The sequence below is a fragment of the Astatotilapia calliptera genome, chromosome 20 (assembly GCF_964374335.1).
Source record: "Astatotilapia calliptera chromosome 20, fAstCal68.1, whole genome shotgun sequence".
Lineage (NCBI taxonomy): Eukaryota > Metazoa > Chordata > Actinopteri > Cichliformes > Cichlidae > Astatotilapia > Astatotilapia calliptera.
In genome coordinates this window covers 24,610,362-24,629,475 of record NC_137441.1, presented here as the reverse complement: position 1 = coordinate 24,629,475, position 19,114 = coordinate 24,610,362, and the positions used below count along the sequence as shown (strand labels likewise).

General features: G+C 41.4%; 1 protein-coding gene across 2 annotated transcripts; it reads left to right on the top strand.

Annotated features, from left to right (window-relative positions):
* Window positions 1-30: 30 nt before the first annotated feature.
* LOC145423141 (uncharacterized) lies at window positions 31-17,695 on the top strand. 2 transcript variants are annotated; one of them, XM_080295332.1, is made up of 3 exons: window positions 31-418; window positions 3,201-4,049; window positions 14,473-17,693. In XM_080295332.1, exons 2-3 carry the CDS (start codon window positions 4,016-4,018, stop codon window positions 15,591-15,593), a joined length of 1,155 nt encoding a protein of 384 aa, XP_080151458.1. In that variant the 5' UTR covers window positions 31-418; window positions 3,201-4,015; the 3' UTR covers window positions 15,594-17,693. The 2 variants fall into 2 exon arrangements, with proteins under 2 accessions (XP_080151458.1, XP_080151459.1); XM_080295333.1 differs by lacking the exon at window positions 31-418 and having other exon boundaries at window positions 3,762-4,049; window positions 14,473-17,695.
* Window positions 17,696-19,114: the final 1,419 nt, after the last annotated feature.

The following is a 19,114-nucleotide window of genomic DNA, read 5'->3' as shown; positions in this document are numbered from 1 at the left end:
AACAAAATAAAACATTCAAGCACTGTTAAAACATCTGTATTTAATGTCATCAACTCTTTGTAGAAAGACAAAGCAGAGTCTGTACTAGAGAAATCAGGAGACCTGACGAGGGCAGTATTACGCCTTTTATACCTCCAGCCTACCGTAAATTCAGTAGAAGAAGAATAGCAGCAATGGCGCCATTGAGAGATCCCATCGCGATCCTGAATTAAGTTTGAAGATGTTGGTTTGGCCGTATCGGTTGTTGTTGCAATAATGTCTTCAGTTCAGAATCTTAGAGAGTTTATCAAGGAGAGATTAACTTCTGCTGCAGAAGAAATCTTCTCAGAGTTTGAAAAAACGATCGTCCGGTATGAGGAAGAGATCCGTCAGCTAAGACTGCTTGATATCAGACCCGGGATAAAGTCACACAATACAGGTGTGGAGGTGTGAGGGTTGCGGGATCATCGTGTGATTCACGTGGGCATGATCTAAATGCATTGAACTAGTAATACACCACAGTAAAGTGTATGAAGTTATATCTGTGCAGTGTTGAGAAGGTTACTTTTAAAATGTTTTCCACGAAAGATTACAGAATACATGGCCCAAATGGAGTTTGTAACTATTCCATTAAGTTACTCAATGTGAATAACGTATTCTGAATACTTTGGTCCGGATTACTTTATTACTTGCTTGTTACAACTACTTGAATGTACTATTGCTGTGTGAATTATTGCTATAACTGAAGGCTACTAGCCACCGAGCTAACATTGTTAGCTGGCTTTAGCTAAAGTTATTTCATAGACTAAAGACTGTTAGACTTGATTCATAGCATTAACATCCTGCTAGCTACAAACAATCATGTGCAGTTCTGAAAGCAATCTCAAGTAAATTTTTAAATCGTGATGTAAAATGAGTAACAGTAGGGTGGACATTAGGCAAGGCTGCAGTTTTTGCAGCGATCTCGTATAGAACACAATTTCTGTATCAGTAATAGGTTTTCTTTCTGTTTGCTTTCAGAACTGCACATAATTATTTGCAAGTAGCAGGTTGTAATGCAGCCTTCAGTAATAGTAATGAGTCACACAGCAATAGTACATCGAAGATTCTGAAGTGAGACATAACCTAGATAGCTACATAAACTAATACAAGGTAGTTGTAGTAGGCTTACGTTAGGGCTGTACAATCAATAAAGATGAGGCAGAACCTGGTAGCTCCAAACAGAAGGACCAGTCAAAACAAATTGAGGATGTTATTCCTAAATGAGGGGCTCCCCCTGTTGCATGGACATGGTTTGGTTATGAAAAGTCTGACACGGATCAGAAAACTGTACTATGGAAATTATGCCCAGACTGGTTCCCACCACGGACTCAAACACGACAAACCTCTTCGACCACCTACGCATGAATCATGTGAAAGTTTGTGGAGAGAGTTTATAGATGAGAAGCAAAAAAGAGCCATCAGGTGCTCAAAATAAACCTTAGACTCATACGTTAGAACAGGCTTTTCCCCCACGTGTAATAAATACTCAAAAAGAAAATGGCGGCCGTTACAACATATATCTAAAAATATATAGTGCATTGGTCAAAATACTCGACTCCAGGTACACGACACCCAGCTGAAAACACTTCATGAAAGTCAAGTTGCCCGATATTCACAGAATTTACAGAAAAAGCACTATTTTGTCATATATATCATTATCGGGACGAGAAACGTCTTATATTGGGATATGAGATTTTGGTCATGTCACACAGCCCTAGCTAATGTTAGTCTTTAAAAAAAGAATGTACTTCCAGATGTTTCTTTCGGGTGGAGTCTTTATAGTTGAGAGCAGCTCGGTTTCTGGGTCCATTGTATAACTGACGCCACCAACATTACCAAGAGACTTACACTAGAGCTTCTTGTTGCGTGTTTTGTTTGGGTTTCCGGTAATGCGTGAAATCAACAAAATTAGAGAGGGTATAGCCTGACATATGAAACAGGAAAAGACCATCGTGTAATCCATTTATTTAGAAGTAACTGTATTCTAATTATTACCAAATTATCGGTAACTATCGGCGGCACGGTGGTTAGCACTGTTGCCTCACAGCAAGAAAGTCCTGAGTTCAATTCCACCATCAGGCCGGGGTCTTTCTGTGTGGAGTTTGCATGTTCTCCCCGTGTTTGCGTGGGTTCTCTCCGGGTACTCCGGCTTCCTCCCACCGTCCAAAGACATGCAGCTTGTGGGGATAGGTTAATTGGATAATCCAAATTGCCACTAGGTGTGAATGTGAGTGTGAATGGTTGTCTGTCCCTATGTGTTAGCCCTGCGACAGACTGGCGACCTGTCCAGGGTGTACCTCACCTTTCGCCCTATAACAGCTGGGATAGGCTCCAGCGCCCCCCGCGACCCTGAAAAGGATAAGCGAATGGATGGATGGATATCGGAATACAGTTACTCATGTTTTGTATTTTAAATGCATAATGCCAGTACATGTATGCCGTTACTCCCTAACACTGCATCTATGTAAACATACTTACGGCCACTTTGTTAACTACACCCGTTCAACTACTCTTTAATCCAAAATGTAATCAGCCAATCAGATGGCAGCAGTCCATGCATTTCAGCATATAGCGATCAGTGACGGTGATTGAAATCACTTTGATCATGGTGTGGGTGTTGGTGCCACATTGGCTGATCTGAGTATTTCAGAAACTGCTGATCTGTTTAAATTTCCAGCACAAACATCTGTATGATTTACAGAGAGTAGTCCAAAAAAGAGAAAATATGCAGTTCCCTTAAAATGACATTGAGTTCTCTGTACTCGGGTCTCCAGAGTTACCAGCTCTCAACCCAACAGAGCATCTTTGGAATGTAGTGGACCATGAGATTTGCATCATATTTATTAGTAAAATGTTAAAAGATTAGCATTAACAGCATATCTTACCTGCCGTCGTAAAATACTTTAAGCTTTCATGATCATATTCAGATCATGCTGCTGTTCATTTGTTTGTTTATTCACAGTGTGTGATGATCACTGGCAGTCACATCTAAAAATCAGACCCCAGACAGCTGTAAGGTTATCAACATCATCCAGTGAACAAATGACTATCAGTGAATGTTTCTGTGGCAACATAAAACGCAAGCTAAATTCTCAATAGGTGACCGTTTTCATCCTTCTTGAGCTTTCTTATCATCACATTAGTCACTATTTTCTTGTGTCCTTTTGTTGAACACGAAGGTCTGGATGATCAGCAGTTCTGTGACCAGGAGAGGAGCTCCAGTCTCAACCAGGAGGACCCAGAGCCTCTACAGACTAAAGAGGAACAGGAGGAAATCTCCACCAATCAGGAAGGAGAGCAGCTTGCACTGAAGCAGGAGGATGAAGGGATTAATGTCTGGACCGGAGAACAGCTGGATTTGTTGTGGAAACCTGGATCACGGCTGACCAGATTTGGTATGTAAAAGTGTAATAAGCAGATTTCATAATATAGAAATGAATATGACTTATAACAAAATGTCACAAAGACACATGGCGTGCATTACCGCCTGGGATACTGCCTCACTGGAGACATGTTTTCTGTTTCAGATTTAAGTCATGTTAGCCCAGAACTGTACGCAGAATGTAGAAAAATGTTGAGACAATGAAAACTGTGGATTATTGGCCACAAGGACCAAGTTGGAGTAGTGAGCTGTACGCCTCATAAATGATGACTTTCTGCATGTAAACAGAATTCTTCTCTGTTCGCTGCATGAGAGAGAATATTTAAATATCGCTCACATATCTGAGAGACCTGCTCACAGTGTGACTTTTTTCTTGTGTGTTCTGTCCATCAAGATCTCCCACAGCAACATGATTGTAAGGAAAATGAGGATCTGGATGACCCGCAGGTCTGTAGCCAGGAAAGGAACTCCAGTCTGGACCAGCAGAACACAGATCCTCCACAGACTAAAGAGGAACAGGAGGAAATCTCCACCAATCAGGAAGGAGAGCAGCTTGCACTGAAGCAGGAAACCAAAGGCATCATCATCTGGACCGGGCAGGAGCTGGGCATCATGTGGAACCCTGAAGTAAAGTTGCACAGAATAGGTATGCAAAACTTTAATAGATAGATTCAGTTTTGTATTAAGAAATCTAACTCATGTTGGGTCCTAATCAGACCTCCAATATACTTTATAGAGGCACATGAAGAATTTAAAGACCGACTGCAATAAGGAAACTGACGTAATATTCTAAGAGCCAAAATGTCTAGCCCTCCCAGTGTCGCCCCTGTCAGGACTGTCTTATGTTGAAAATAATTGAGTACAAGAGAGAGGAAGACACCCTACAATGAGTTGAAACGTCAGCTTGTTATTTATTCCTCCATATTCATATTTGTCATTCATATGGTCACTTTGTTTGTCCCTCCAAATTGCAGTCGTCACTCCTTCGCCTGTGCTGCGCCCCTGCACCTGCAGGCACACTTACAGTGAATATCAAATTTAATAACAGGAAATTAACTAGGAATGTACTTTTCTTTCTTTTTTTGGCCACATTTTTCAAGTGACCTATATTTGACAACAGCATATAAAAAAATAAAACAAAAAAAAGAACTTTAAATTATGTTTTTGGTGTGCCATCTCAATGTTTTCAGTGGCCCCCATATGGCCACCCATATGAAAAAATTCTGGAGCCGCCCCTGTACATTATGACTGAGTACATCCACTAAACCTTTTGTGGATAACATAACAATCCCCATGAGGACTGAACGATCAATTTAAAAATAAAATATATCGATTTGAAACTAAGCTTTTAGCAAACCACACAACACTATGATAGGTGTGTCCTTGTGCCATGTGTTTCTGGGTCTTTCTTCTTCTTTCCCTTTGGATTCCAGCACAAGGCCTGTGTAGTGATGTTATTGGTGGACTTCCTGATTGTGTGGCCAATCCAGCACCACTTTCTCTCAGAACTGTATTGCTATTGGTTTCTGGTTTGTACTTGTCCACAGTTTGTAATCCTCTCTGGCCACTGGATACGGAGGATTTGTTTTAAGCAGCTGCTGATGAATGTCTGCAACATACAAAGCGCTGTCTTTGCTTCATGTTTACGAGCTATAGAGAAGTATAGGTGTGACCTTGATTTTAAAAATGCTCAGCTTCAGAATCAGAATCAGAATACTTTATTCATCCCGAGGGAAATTAGGGTTACAGCAGGCAGCACGCTAATGGCGCATGCGCACTTACAAAGGAACCTTCTGACCAACTTTACACAAACATCACATTGGGCAGACATGGACATTATGGACAATGCTGGGCATCCTCTGCACACGGCCATTAACAACCAGAAGAGTCTGTTCAGTGACAGGTTGCTTCTCCCAAAGACAAGAACTAACAGACTTAAAAACTCCTTTGTCCCACACGCCATCAGACTGTTTAACTCCTCCCTGGAGGGGAGAGGGAGGGGAAACAGGAGGACAAAGGAGGGGGGAACAACTAAGCTGTAGTGCCTCTTCACCTCACTGTGCAATACCTTTTGTGCAATACTTTTGTAAATAGTCAACGGTGCAATAGACTCAATACTTGAAATGTGCAATTCACTTGTATTTTTATTTTTATTCCTATTTATTCTATTTATCCCCTTCGTATATTTTATTTATATTGTCTCTGTATTTATATATATGTGTGTGTGTGTGTGTGTGTGTGTGTGTGTGTATATATATATATATATATATATATATATATATAATATTCTGTAACTCTGTAACTTCTGTCGGTGCTGTGCTTTTTTGGAAATCGAATTTCCCAGAGGAACCCACCCGAGGGATTAATAAAGTTCTATCTAATCTAATCTAATCTAATCTAATCTAACATGTCAGAAAGGTAGGCTGATAGGAAAAAACAACGAAAATACACTACATGAGGTAAGAGGAGGAGAAAAAAAACTCCACTCAGACTGAGCTCCTAGTGGGAGAACAGTTTGATAACAGAAAAAACACCTCAGCACAAAAGCACATGACTATCAATACACCATAGAAACACAAGACAAGCAACAGGGGCGGGTAAAGGGTAAGAGAGAGCCGGTGTAGACAGCGCATCCGGTCCTGCAGCATCTGTGCTGGTCCAGTTGACTGCTATCTTCCCCGGTAGGGCACAAGCATCGAAGGCGTTGGAAAGGGAGAGGGGATGAGTGAGTGCTTATCAGTGTAAGTGTGTGTGTCTGCGTGTCCATAGTTTAGCTGAGACAGTGTCCTTCGGCCTATCAGGCTAAGTAAACAGTCCTCCAGCCAATCCAGGTGTCCTTGCATGGGATGGGAAGAATAGCCGTAACACAGCTTGGTGAAATTTCTGACCTCTTGAGTTTCAAACATTTTTTAAAATGATGTTGTTTATTTTTTCTTACTTTTTTTTACACTAAATTTACTAACCCAAGGTGTTATTCATCCCTACTGAGATTTTCAAAGGTCGTCAGCTCAATTCTCCTGCTTTTGTTGTGCAAACCACCCATTATCTTTGAGGCCTGGCACGTTTACTCAGAGTAGCTCAGATCCAAGGCAGGCCAAACCTCTGTGTTACAACCTTCAGAAATGCCTGCCGTATCTATACAAAATATCCCACACATTGACTGACCTGCAAATGTGTAAGACACATTCACAATATATGGAAACACAAGTCTGTTTTATTTATAAAAAATTGTGTGAAAACAGAATGAAAAGTTGCTAATACAATGACATGAGTGACATGTGTGATCTCCCCAGCGTTGCATGTTCTCTCCTTTGCCTGTTCATGTAAAAATAGCAAAACATAAAAAATTAATTCTGTCCCTCAGTTCCAGGTTGGTTCATCTCTTCATCTTTCTGCCTTTTGTCTTAGGTTACTCTCCCACACAGTCTGTCTGTCTGTGTCATAGTCTGTTTGCAGCATTCAGCAATGCAGTTCCTTGACTCTCACCACAGATCTTCCATTGTGACTGTGTATGTGAGGGAGTGGCATTGCATTACTTCAGCACAGTGCTGTGCATAAAAGCAGACAGCCCAGGCTGGAGAATCATTTCTTCTTCGCATTTCTGACAAGGCACATCAGGATGGCCTCTGTATCACTGCCTCACAGGAAGAACATCTGCGCGCAACAGGCGCGCATCCATTTCCTTGCTTCAGGAAATGGATGAAGCAGACTCTGATGGAGGAGAGGTTTCATTTGTCCAGCAGGCCACTGATACCTCCTCAGAAGAATCTAAAAAGGAGACGGAACAAGAACCCAACATGCCTCCATGGAAGAGGCACCGTGGTACTGGGAAGCCCAGTCTGAGCCACACGGCAAAAGACGGCACTGTGTGGGTAGAGGAGGACATTGGAATGCCCAGTGCAGTAGCAAATCGCTCGTGCTTCACTCGTGCTGGACCCACAGAGTCTGCTAAGGTCTGTCATTGCCATAGTACGTAGGGCTGCTCAATTAATCGAATTTTAATCACGATTACGATCTGGGCTTTCAACGATCATTAAAAATGACTGAGCCGATTATTAGCCCCTCCCTAATTTATCCGCGACACCTTAAAGGCCGGTCCGTGAAAATATTGTCGGGCATAAACTGGTCCGTGGCGCAAAAAAGGTTGGAGACCGCTGATTAAGAGGACCCGAGGGAAGCTCGGAAAGCTAAGCAGAAGTTATTTGGAGAGTGACTGCCGTTGGTTGAAAAGAGAGTTTAAAAAAAAAAAAACTTCAGTGGTGTTGCACACTATTTTATATTATTTTTTTAAAGTCATTGTTAACCCTTTAAAGCCGGTCAGAGCAGCACGCTCCGTTTTGCGTAACTATTTTTAAATCCCTGTAGAACCTGAACCGTGTAAGCTAGCGCAATAATTTGTTTTGCATATGAAACCGGAGGAGTTGTACTTACATCTGATGCCATCAGCTTGTCCTCGGTCACGGTTTCGTTCCACATATAGCTTTGCAAAAATTGCATAAAAAGCGCTTGCAGGAACAAAAACATAATATTCCAGAAACACGCTTTGCCGTTCCTATCAGCTGTTCGTAACACTTCCCACAGTGAAATGATGCACATGCTGTTTTCTTTGCAAATTTGCATCATAGGATTGTTTTTTGTTTTTCCTGCAGTATATAAAAATTGCTGTATCTCCAAAATAAAACTATGAAGACACTCAAAATAAATTTCCTGTGGTGGGAAACTATTTTTTGCAACTTTATTGTATTTAAAGTTTTGAGGGATAAGCCCCTTAAATTTCTCCAAGTAGAAATATACAGTGGGGCAAAAAAGTATTTAGTCAGCCACCGACTGTGCAAGTTCCCCCACTTAAAATGATGACAGAGGTCAGTAATTTGCACCAGAGGTACACTTCAACTGTGAGAGACAGAATGTGAAAAAAAAATCCATGAATTCACATGGTAGGATTTGTAAAGAATTTCTTCGTAAATTAGGGTGGAAAATAAGTATTTGGTCACCTCAAACAAGGAAAATCTCTGGCTCTCACAGACCTGTAACGTCTTCTGTAAGAAGCTTTTCTGTCCCCCACTCGTTACCTGTATGAATGGCACCTGTTTGAACTCATCATCTGTATAAAAGACACCTGTCCACAGCCTCAAACAGTCAGACTCCAAACGCCGCCATGGCCAAGACCAAAGAGCTTTCGAAGGACACCAGGAAAAGTATTGTAGACTTGCACCAGACTGGGAAGAGTGAATCTACAATAGGCAAGCAGCTTGGTGTGAAAAAATCAACTGTGGGAGCAATCATCAGAAAATGGAAGACATACAAGACCACTGATAATCTCCCTCGATCTGGGGCTCCACGCAAGATCTCATCCCGTGGGGTCAAAATGATCATGAGAACGGTGAGCAAAGATCCCAGAACCACACGGGGGGACCTGGTGAATGACCTGCAGAGAGCTGGGACCAAAGTAACAAAGGTCACCATCAGTAACACACTACAACGTCAGGGAATCAAATCCCGCAGTGCCAGACGTGTTCCGCTGCTGAAGCCAGTGCATGTCCAGGCCCGTCTGAAGTTTGCCAGAGAGCACATGGATGATACAGCAGAGGATTGGGAGAATGTCATGTGGTCAGATGAAACCAAAGTAGAACTTTTTGGTATAAACTCAACTCGTCGTGTTTGGAGGAAGAAGAATACTGAGTTGCATCCCAAGAACACCATACCTACTGTGAAGCATGGGGGTGGAAACATCATGCTATGGGGCTGTTTTTCTGCCAAGGGGACAGGACGACTGATCCGTGTTAAGGACAGAATGAATGGGGCCATGTATCGTGAGATTTTGAGCCAAAACCTCCTTCCATCAGTGAGAACTTTGAAGATGAAACGAGGCTGGGTCTTCCAACATGACAATGATCCAAAACACACCGCCCGGGCAACAAAGGAGTGGCTCCGTAAGAAGCATTTGAAAGTCCTGGAGTGGCCTAGCCAGTCTCCAGACCTCAACCCCATAGAAAATCTGTGGCGGAAGTTGAAAGTCCGTGTTGCTCGGCGACAGCCCCAAAACATCACTGCTCTTGAGAAGATCTGCATGGAGGAATGGGCCAAAATACCAGCTACTGTGTGTGCAAACCTGGTAGAGACCTATAGTAAACGTTTGACCTCTGTTAATGCCAACAAAGGTTATGTTACAAAGTATTGAGTTGTATTTTTGTTATTGACCAAATACTTATTTTCCACCCTGATTTACCAATAAATTCTTTACAAATCCTACCATGTGGATTCATGGATTTTTTTTTCACATTCTGTCTCTCACAGTTGAAGTGTACCTCTGGTGCAAATTACTGACCTCTGTCATCATTTTAGGTGGGGGAACTTGCACGATTGGTGGCTGACTAAATACTTTTTTGCCCCACTGTATTTGTGTGGGCTGAGATTTTACTTTCAAAGAAAACACAGTAATGATCAGATAAGCCCACATCAGACACAGTAATGTTTGAAATGCTCAGGCTCTTGGAGATCAGTAGGTCAAGAGTGTGTCCTCTATTATGTGTGGCCTCTGTTACATGCTGAGTCAGCCCAAAGTTGCCCAGAGTGTTACTCAGGTCTTTAGTCCCTTTGTCCTGAGGGTTGTCCACATGGATGTTAAAATCCCCAACAATAATTACACAGTCGAAATCAACACAGATCACAGACAGCAGTTCACTGAGGTCAGTAAAAAAGTCTGTGCAGTATTTGGGAGGCCTGTAAACATTAAGAAACACAACTTTGGACGGGGCCTTCAGCTGTAAAGCCACATATTCAAAAGACTGAAAACTTCCAGGAGATAGCTGCTTACATTGAAATGATTCATTAAATAAGACAGCAACCCCTCCTCCTCTCCTGCTCACCCTGGCCTCACTGATAAAACTGTAGTTAGGAGGGGTCGTCTCGATGAGAACAGCTCCACTAAGCGAGTCATGGACTAAAGTAAAACAGTATGTTGGATGTGCCATGCAATGCTCAATTACATGGGTGGGAACTAGTGTGTTAGCGCAGTTAGCTCGTTAACGTGTTGGCCGTCTAGCCCCATGCACGGGGCGATCGGTGGTAGCTCGTTAACGGAGATTTGCCGTGTTGTGGCGTTAAGGTCATTTCAACGAGATTAACCTGAAAGCACTAGTGGGAACACAACGACTATGACTGCACATTTACGCCGACATCATCCTAGTGCAAAGACAAAAACAACAAGCATGCTACTAACTATAGCCGAGTCATTTAGACAGCTGTTAGCACATGATTCTCCTTATGGGGACCTGATATGTTTAATATGCTGCTGAGAATATAGCCCAGAAGAAGCGGATAGTATAGCTTTTATTTTGGAAAGAGACATTTCTCTGTAATAAACTCTCTTTTCCAAAGATGAGTGATTCCTCAATCAGATACAGGGCTCGCAAAATCGCTAGCCCGACATCCTGGGGCTAGCAATTTTTTCAGTCGGGCTACCAAAATCTATCTCTGCCCTGCCCGTCGGGCTATTGTAGGAAGGAAAAATATATGTCAATGCTTTTGCATTCTTTCAGAAATGTAGCTGGGTAATTATGTCATTGGCATCGGTGAGCCACTGTCAATATGTGACATATTGAAATCCCGTTTGAATTTGCGCTTGTTTTTTTGCTTTCACTTTGCAATTTTACAGGTCACCAGAGAACTTCAATCTATACATCTAAAAACCACAGACCAGGCGAGAAATTTGGGTGTAGTGATGGATGCAGACCTAAACTTAGAAAAACACATTAAGACAATAACAAAATCAGCTTACTATCACCTCAAGAATATTTCAAGGATAAAAGATCTGATGTCTCAACAGGACCTGGAAAAACTAGTCCATGCATTCATCTTTAGTAGGCTTGATTACTGTAACAGCATCTTTACAGGTCTACCTAAAAAATCAGTCAGACAACTACAGCTCATTCAGAACTCTGCTGCTCGAGTCCTCACTAAGACCAAAAAAGTGGACCACATCAGTCCAGCTCTGAGGTCTTTACACTGGCTGCCTGTCCGTCAGAGGATAGACTTTAAAGTTCTGATGCTGGCCTATAAAGCTCTGAATGGTTTAGGACCAAAATACATCAGTGACCTCCTAACCCAGTATGAACCTTCCAGATCCCTCAGGTCATCTGGATCCGGTCTTTTATCAGTTCTCAGAGTCAGAACCAGACACGGAGAAGCTGCATTCAGCTTTTATGCTCCTTATATCTGGAACAAACTCCCAGAAAGCCTCAGATCAGCTGAAACACTCAGTTTATTTAAATCCAGGTTGAAGACTCACCTGTTCTCAGCTGCATTTGAATAAAGCACCAAATCCACACTTTTAAGCTTAAATTTCAAAACTTACACTAACTACTGATCTTATCTATTTCTGATTTTATCTGTCTTGATTTTATATACTGTTTTGTTTGTTTGTTAATTAGTTAAGCTTAAATTTCAAAACTTACATTAACTACTGATTTTATCTACTGTTCTGATTTTATCTGTTTTGATTTTATATACTGTTTTGTTTGTTTGTTTGTTTGTTAAGTGGGATTAGAGCTCTGGGTAGCTCCCCAGCTGGGTCTAGACTGGGTCTAGAGAGTATTTTAAATTCGGGGAATTTAAAACAGAAAGTAGCTCGTCCACAGAAGGACTGGTAGCTCCCCTTACGATAAGGGTTCAGATCGCGCGAACAGGTGTGGGATTAGAGCTCTGGGTAGCTCCCCAACTGGGTCTAGACTGGGTCTAGAGAGTACTTTAAATTCAGGGAATTTAAAATAGAAAGTAGCTCGTCCACAGAAGGACTGGTAGCTCCCCTTACGATAAGGGTTCAGATCGCGCGAACAGGTGTGAAATGTGTGTGTTTAGTTAGTTTGTTTGTTTGCTTGTTTTAATCAATTTTAAATCATGCTTTTTATTTGTTTTTGTTTCTAATGTCTCTGTAAAGCACTTTGAATCACCTTGTTGTTGAATTGTGCTATACAAATAAATTTGCCTTGCCTTGCCTTGCCTTGCCTTGCTTACCTTCAGGGTCATACGTCACATGAAAACCAAAATAATTCCAAACGCCAGATCTGAATGAGGGTGGGGGAGGTCCATGTTGCAAGGAGAGCTTAACTTCTGTCTTGCTAGCTTGCCCTGCGCTCTTCATTCTGACTATGCTGTCTGTGTTGAGCGCTCAGTGAATCTGTGTTCGACTACTCCGCCTAGGCTGCACTGTCGAGCGCAGATCCACTGAGCGCTCCACACAGACAGCATAGTCAGAAGGAAGAGCACAGGGCAAGCTAGCGAGACAGAAGTTAAGCTCTCCTTGCAACAGGCAAATTGACCCTCATTCAGATCTGGCGTTTGGAATTATTTTGGTTTTCATGTGACGTATGACCCTGAAGGTAAGCGAGTCATGGACTAAAGTAAAACAGTATGTTGGATGTGCCATGCAATGCTCAATTACATTGGTGTGAACTAGTGTGTTAGCGCAGTTAGCTCGTTAACGTGTTGGCCGTCTAGCCCCATGCACGGAGCGATCGGCGGTAGCTCGTTAACGGAGATTTGCCGTGTTGTGGCGTTAAGGTCATTTCAACGAGATTAACCTGAAAGCACTAGTGGGAACACAACGAATATGACTGCACATTTACACCGACATCATCCTAGTGCAAAGACAAAAACAACAAGCATGCTACTAACTTTAGCCGAGTCATTTAGACAGCTGTTAGCACAGGATTCTCCTTATGCTGCTGAGAATATAGCCCAGAAGAAGCGGATAGTATAGCTTTTTTTTTGGAAAGAGCCATTTCTCTGTAATAAACTCTCTTTTCCAAAGATGAGTGATTCCTCACCAATTCCTCTGACATCGTCTTATTAATCGTTAGCTTACTATGCAAACATGACAAGTGAAATCTCCCGCAGCTTAAACATGTGAGAGGTTGATCGCGCAGAGAATCGCTGAGCTTATGTGAGTGCGCGTGTAAAAGCATTTCAGTTCTGCTGAGCCAAATAAGACAGGTCAGGGTGAAGAAGTGACAGCCAAATAAAAGCTTACCACAAAACGGAGAAGTTATGACAAATCAGACTATAAGGCAAAAAGAAAGTGCAGCTTTATGGTTTCATGGACAAAATAATTTCTGTGGCTGCAATATGACGAGCTATATAACCAGGGCTGCACATAAGTGGTCCACAGGTGCGCATTCGCTGTCAAAATAAAAAACGCGCACAAGGGTTAGGGTTAAATTTAAAAACTGTACTTTTGAGTTAAAATATATATTTATAATTTTAATAAATGACAAATTAAAAAGGCATGAACATTTTTTTTGTATCGAAAAAATATCGAACCGTGACACCAAAGTATCGAACCGAACCGAACCGTGAATTTTGTGTATCGTTGCACCCCTAATATATATATATTGGGGGTGCTAGTAGGTGTTAGGTTCAGGGAATTTACGCAAATTTGCACGGGGTTAGTAAATCTAGTGGTAGGGACTTGCACCAAGAAAAAAGTCAGTATTTCTAGTGTTAACCATAATGTAAACCAACAAGAGGCCACCAGACAGGAAAACATACAAAGAGACTTTAAGAGAATGCTAACTGCCCCAACAGTACTGACCTAAGCCTAATCTTAAAAGTAGAGAGGGTATCTGTCTTCCGAATCCAAATTGGCAGCTGTTTTCACAGAAGAGGGACCTGAAAGGTGAAGGTTCTACCTGCCATTCTCCCCAACTTTCAGGCAATGAATGGTTAATCTAAAAAATAAACAAAAAAATACTGCAGTGAGTGTCCTGTAAAGTTTTTAACTAATTTTAAATAAACTTTTAAATGTTTTGTGCACTTTGATTAAAAATTTTCAGGGATACGACTTTGTTTTGTTTGATTATATATCGTCTTTATTTTCTCATCGTAGATGGTCTGTTTATATTATTTGTAGAGTTTGTAAATGAGCAGCCAAAATGGTTTTCACTGAGTCAGCAAAACTGTTTCTCCCCACAACATGATTTTCATTGGTATATCTAAGCAACATGCTTACCATGTGGAGATTTGCTAATGGTTAAGGCAAAAAATGTATGCTTTTTGATCTGTCCCTTCAGATTTTCCACAACATGACTGTAAGGATGTGGAGGGGCTCACAAATCAGCAGGTCTGTAACCAGGAGAAGAACTCCAGTTTAGACCAGGAGGATCCTTCACAGATTAAAGGGGAACAGGAGGAACTCAGTACCACTGAAGAGGAAAAACCGCTTGTACTAATGCAGGAGACTGCAAATTTTCCATCTCGTGAAAAAAGTGACCACAGTGAATCAGAACCATGCTGTGACCAGTGCCTTTCTCACAACTCTTCTGACACAGATGAGGATGAAAGCAAGGATGGTAACTCACACAGAAATAAGTCGGAGCAAATCGTATCAGGCTTGTCAGTTCAAAATTCCAAGACAGCTAAGTTATGTAGAACCTGTGGGAAAAGATTTATTTGGAAGTCAGACTTAACTAAACACATGCGAATTCACACAGGTGAGAAGCCACATTGCTGTAGTAGTTGTGGGAAAAGATTTCATGTAAAATCAAATTTGAAAACACACATGCGAATTCACACAGGCGAGAAGCCACATTGCTGTAGCACCTGTGGGAAAAGATTTACTGTGAAGGGTCATTTGAATATGCACATGCGAATTCACACAGGCGAGAAGCCACATTGCTGTAGTAGTTGTGGGAAAAGATTTCATGTAAAATCAAATTTGAAAACACACATGCGAATTCACACAGGCGAGAAGCCACATTGCTGTAGCACCTGTGGGAAAAGATTTACTGTGAAGGGTCATTTGAATATGCACATGCGAATTCACACAGGCGAGAAGCCACATTGCTGTAGTAGTTGTGGGAAAAGATTTCATGTAAAATCAAATTTGAAAACACACATGCGAATTCACACAGGCGAGAAGCCACATTGCTGTAGCACCTGTGGGAAAAGATTTACTAGCAAGAGTGAGTTGAATATACACATGCGAATTCACACAGGCGAGAAGCCACATTGCTGTAGCACCTGTGGGAAAAGATTTACTAGGAAGAGTCACTTGAATATGCACATGCAAATTCACACAGGTGATAAGCCACATTGCTGTAGCACCTGTGGGAAAAGATTTACTAGGAAGAGTCACTTGAATATGCACATGCGAATTCACACAGGCGAGAAGCCACATTCTGTATTACTTTAGTACAGTTGAAAATGCATTTCGGAAACCATCCTACATGCTAAGTTTCATTCTTAGAAAATGGTGATGGCAGATCACATAAACAGTGTTTGGATCATTTAAAAATGAGCATTCGGAAAAAAAAACTTCATTTTGAAAAGGTTTTCAGAAGCTCAGTTTCTTTTTTCACACATGGACAAGAAAAAGTGTTTGTCTCGCAACATGAAATGTTTGCACCTTTATCACATTTTCTGACATCCATTTTTTATTGTTTATGGGCTTTGTCTTTACTGAAGTTTCTTCATTTTCTTTGGCATGGCCTCAACAGTGCTTGAGATATTTTTGGGTCTTGACATAAAAGAACTATTTCTCAGAATCACACTTGGAAATATCAGTTTAAAAAAACTACCCGTGTACATGCGGTAGCCTTTATTGAAATTAGTTTTTTCTCTGAAGTTCACAGTTTGAAGGTGTTTAAAGCATGAGACAGTTTACTAACTGTACACTGTTCGCTAACTTGCACACTGCCAGAACTCCTGTTGGGATTTTGTTTTTTTTTTTTAATGAATTTATACACTAGATTGACATTAATGGGAAGTGCTTTGTAGATGGAAAGGGAATATTTTAGGGAATGACAATGTTAGGCGGTTGATTCAAGTTCTCGTATTGTTTGTGACCCATATACTTAGGTCATTTATTATTCATATTTTTAACATAGCTTGCACTACTGTTATGTGAACACCTGTTGATACCCAGCTGTTGTTTTGTAAAAGGACCTCAGAAGAGTCCCGGGAGTCTTCATCTTTATTTATCTTGATTGGTGTTTGGCCTGCATGTACTTATGGCGAACACCGTAGTGGGCTTTTCTTTCTTCTAAATCTTTGTTAATCTTGTATGTTCAATAAAACTGTTGGCATCACACTTCACTCATCTCCTGTAGATTTTGTGTTTTGGTTTCAATTGTGTTCCAAAAGCCTGAATCAACATCTTTCCAGCCTATAGAAATTCTGCAAAGCCTTTAAAATTTGCGACCCCACAATCCTGCTGCTCTTTGAAAAACTAACAGTACTTCCAAACGAGCTGTTAAACAGGGCTTCGTGTGATCTGCCTTTTGGTGATCAACTGGTCAGAAAGATTCAACGCATTCAAGTGGATAATCATGCTAACTTCCTTGATTCTTGTCCTCACTTTCCAGGTCCTCAACGGTACTCCATCAATGTCTCCTGAAGTTGTGTGTTTCAGAACAAAAGTGGAGCAAATAATAGCAAACACTGAACACACACCTCCCCTGTCTGCCAAGAGCATGTCTAAGACTTTTCTATACCACCATCAGTGACGTGAAGACAGATTGTTCAATATTAGATTATTCTGTTATTATATGTTACCTTATATATGTAATCAAAGTAGTTGAATTAGAATACTGCTGTAGATCACATTATACCCTTTAATATAGAGTGTGTGAGCTGTATGTAGTTTAGTTCTCATTATACTTTTGAGTTAACAGAACATATTCACATATTAGTTCATTAGATAAATGTGCAGAAATGAAATAGAAGTTGATTTAAGGAAAAGCAGATGCTGGCTTCACGGTGCAGTTGAACGCTGGCAACGCGAGAGCGAAACACGTCCGTAGGTTTGGTTTATGATACGGCGTGTTCCGGTGGTGCGGCCGTGAAGTGCAGTAGTGGTTGGTGCTAGTTTTAGTACATTGGATAGAGGTTTTGACGGTGGTTTGTGGCGTCAGTCGAGTTTTAAGGGCTGCGGTCATAATACAAAGTAAAATTTTAAGTACATAGAGCAAAACCTGGTTTATGATGTCAGGTATAACTTCGGGGATGCAAGCATCACTTTTATGATGCGACTTTGCCCCGTTGTGGCGGTCATAAGCGCAGAGAAAGGGGTATTTTGGTCTATGGTGCAGTGTGCTTTAAGAAGATCTAACAGTTGAGCTCAGAAGTTTCTGTGTAATCTTCCACTGATGAGGAACGCTCTCTGTGTGTCTCACTGATGGTGTAACGCGCTGTGTGTGTAAGGCGCGCTCTGGCTATGTGTGAGGCGCGCGCTGAGTGTGTTTCTGTGTGTGAAGTGTGAACACAGTGACAGTGACGGTTGATGTGTTTGATTAGGAGGACATTAGAGCAAAGACACATTTTAGGATCAAAGGTTGATGCCTAGTGTACCTGTGGAAATAATTTTCCCTAGGAGTGGCGACCCTCCTGTTCGTGGACGCGCGGCCAGGACCGGCGGCGTCCGGGTGCCGAGGTGGTGACTTGGGGAGGTGAGGGCCCCCGCATAGCTACGGAAATAACACTGGAACGGCCGTGTAATCACGGGTTCACATTTATTCCGGACTAGAACAAGACACATTTTGCGAACAAAGGTTGAGTCTAGATTAGTAAAGAAATATAAAAAGGTTGAATTCCTCGTTTCAGTGGTTGAAATTGTTGTGTGCCTGTCCCCTGACGAGTGTGAAATTAAAATAAAGAGGGAATTTGGAGCCACATAGAGATAGACGGGCATAATTGGGTGTATTACTCTGTGGTGTAATAAAAATAAAAAGGAGAGATAGTAAGAGGTGTGCAGTGGAGAATTATGGAGGAGTACAGAGAGGAATGTGTTGGGAGACTGGCGTACAGTTTACGCTGTCAAGGTAGGCGGGTTGCCTGCTTATCTGTTTAACATGTGATGAAAATGAAATGAAATAAATCTCTTAGTGTGTTAATACAGGAAGCTGCGGACCTGGACCAACTGCCCCCACAAGCACAGCGGTCGAAGCAAAATTATAGGTAATGGGAACCACACCCAGCACGAATCAGCAGCTGTGAAAAAGACAGCAGCGAGGAGAGAATTAGAGGAGAAATTAAGAGAAGTTTTAACACATAAAATTGGGGCCAACGGACTTGTGGAGGTTGGGAAGGCGTCCGGAGCATCACAACAAAAAGGTGAAACAAAAACACACAAGCAGAGAAATCTGAGAGAAAGGCTCCTTTTAAGGTAACGCCTAGTTTGAGAAAAGATAAAATTAACCTGCTTTTATACAAATGCACATACACGCAATGAAGAAACAGCTTACACTCATGAACACGTGAAGATTTTCCAGCAAGGTTAAAGAAAAATTAACATACTTAAATGATGAAGTCTATACATTACTGACAAAGAAACCCTCTGGGTTGCAGGACAACAATTTAACTAAAAAAAAAAAAAAAAAAAAGGAACACTGGTCTAACCAACCAGGCAAGACACAACAAATTTAGTGGTTAAAAGATTCAAATTGTGACATGTTTTCTGTTGATTGATTAATAAAAGTGATTACTGAATGAAAGAAAGTTCCTTTTTTGGGCTTTTAAACATGATCTTAAGAATTTTAATATGTACTTGTGTTGTCCTGTCAACTTGGTGGGTTAGGAGTTGATTATATCGGGAGACAAAAAACAAAAAAAAGGGGGAAAGAAGGCTGACACAGGGCCTGGCCCCATTGTCTCCCCTCTGAATAACACAGCCAACACAACATCATTTTCCTGTTCGTTTGTTTTTGTTTTTTGTTT

What these genes read in the sequence shown, in the direction of transcription:
- LOC145423141 (XM_080295333.1), top strand. Translation starts at nt 4,016, where the DNA reads ATGTGGAACCCTGAAGTAAAGTTGCACAGAATAG. An exon ending in AGTAAAGTTGCACAGAATAG is followed by an intron (nt 4,050 to 14,472) that starts GTATGCAAAACT and finishes CTGTCCCTTCAG; the next exon opens with ATTTTCCACAACATGACTGT.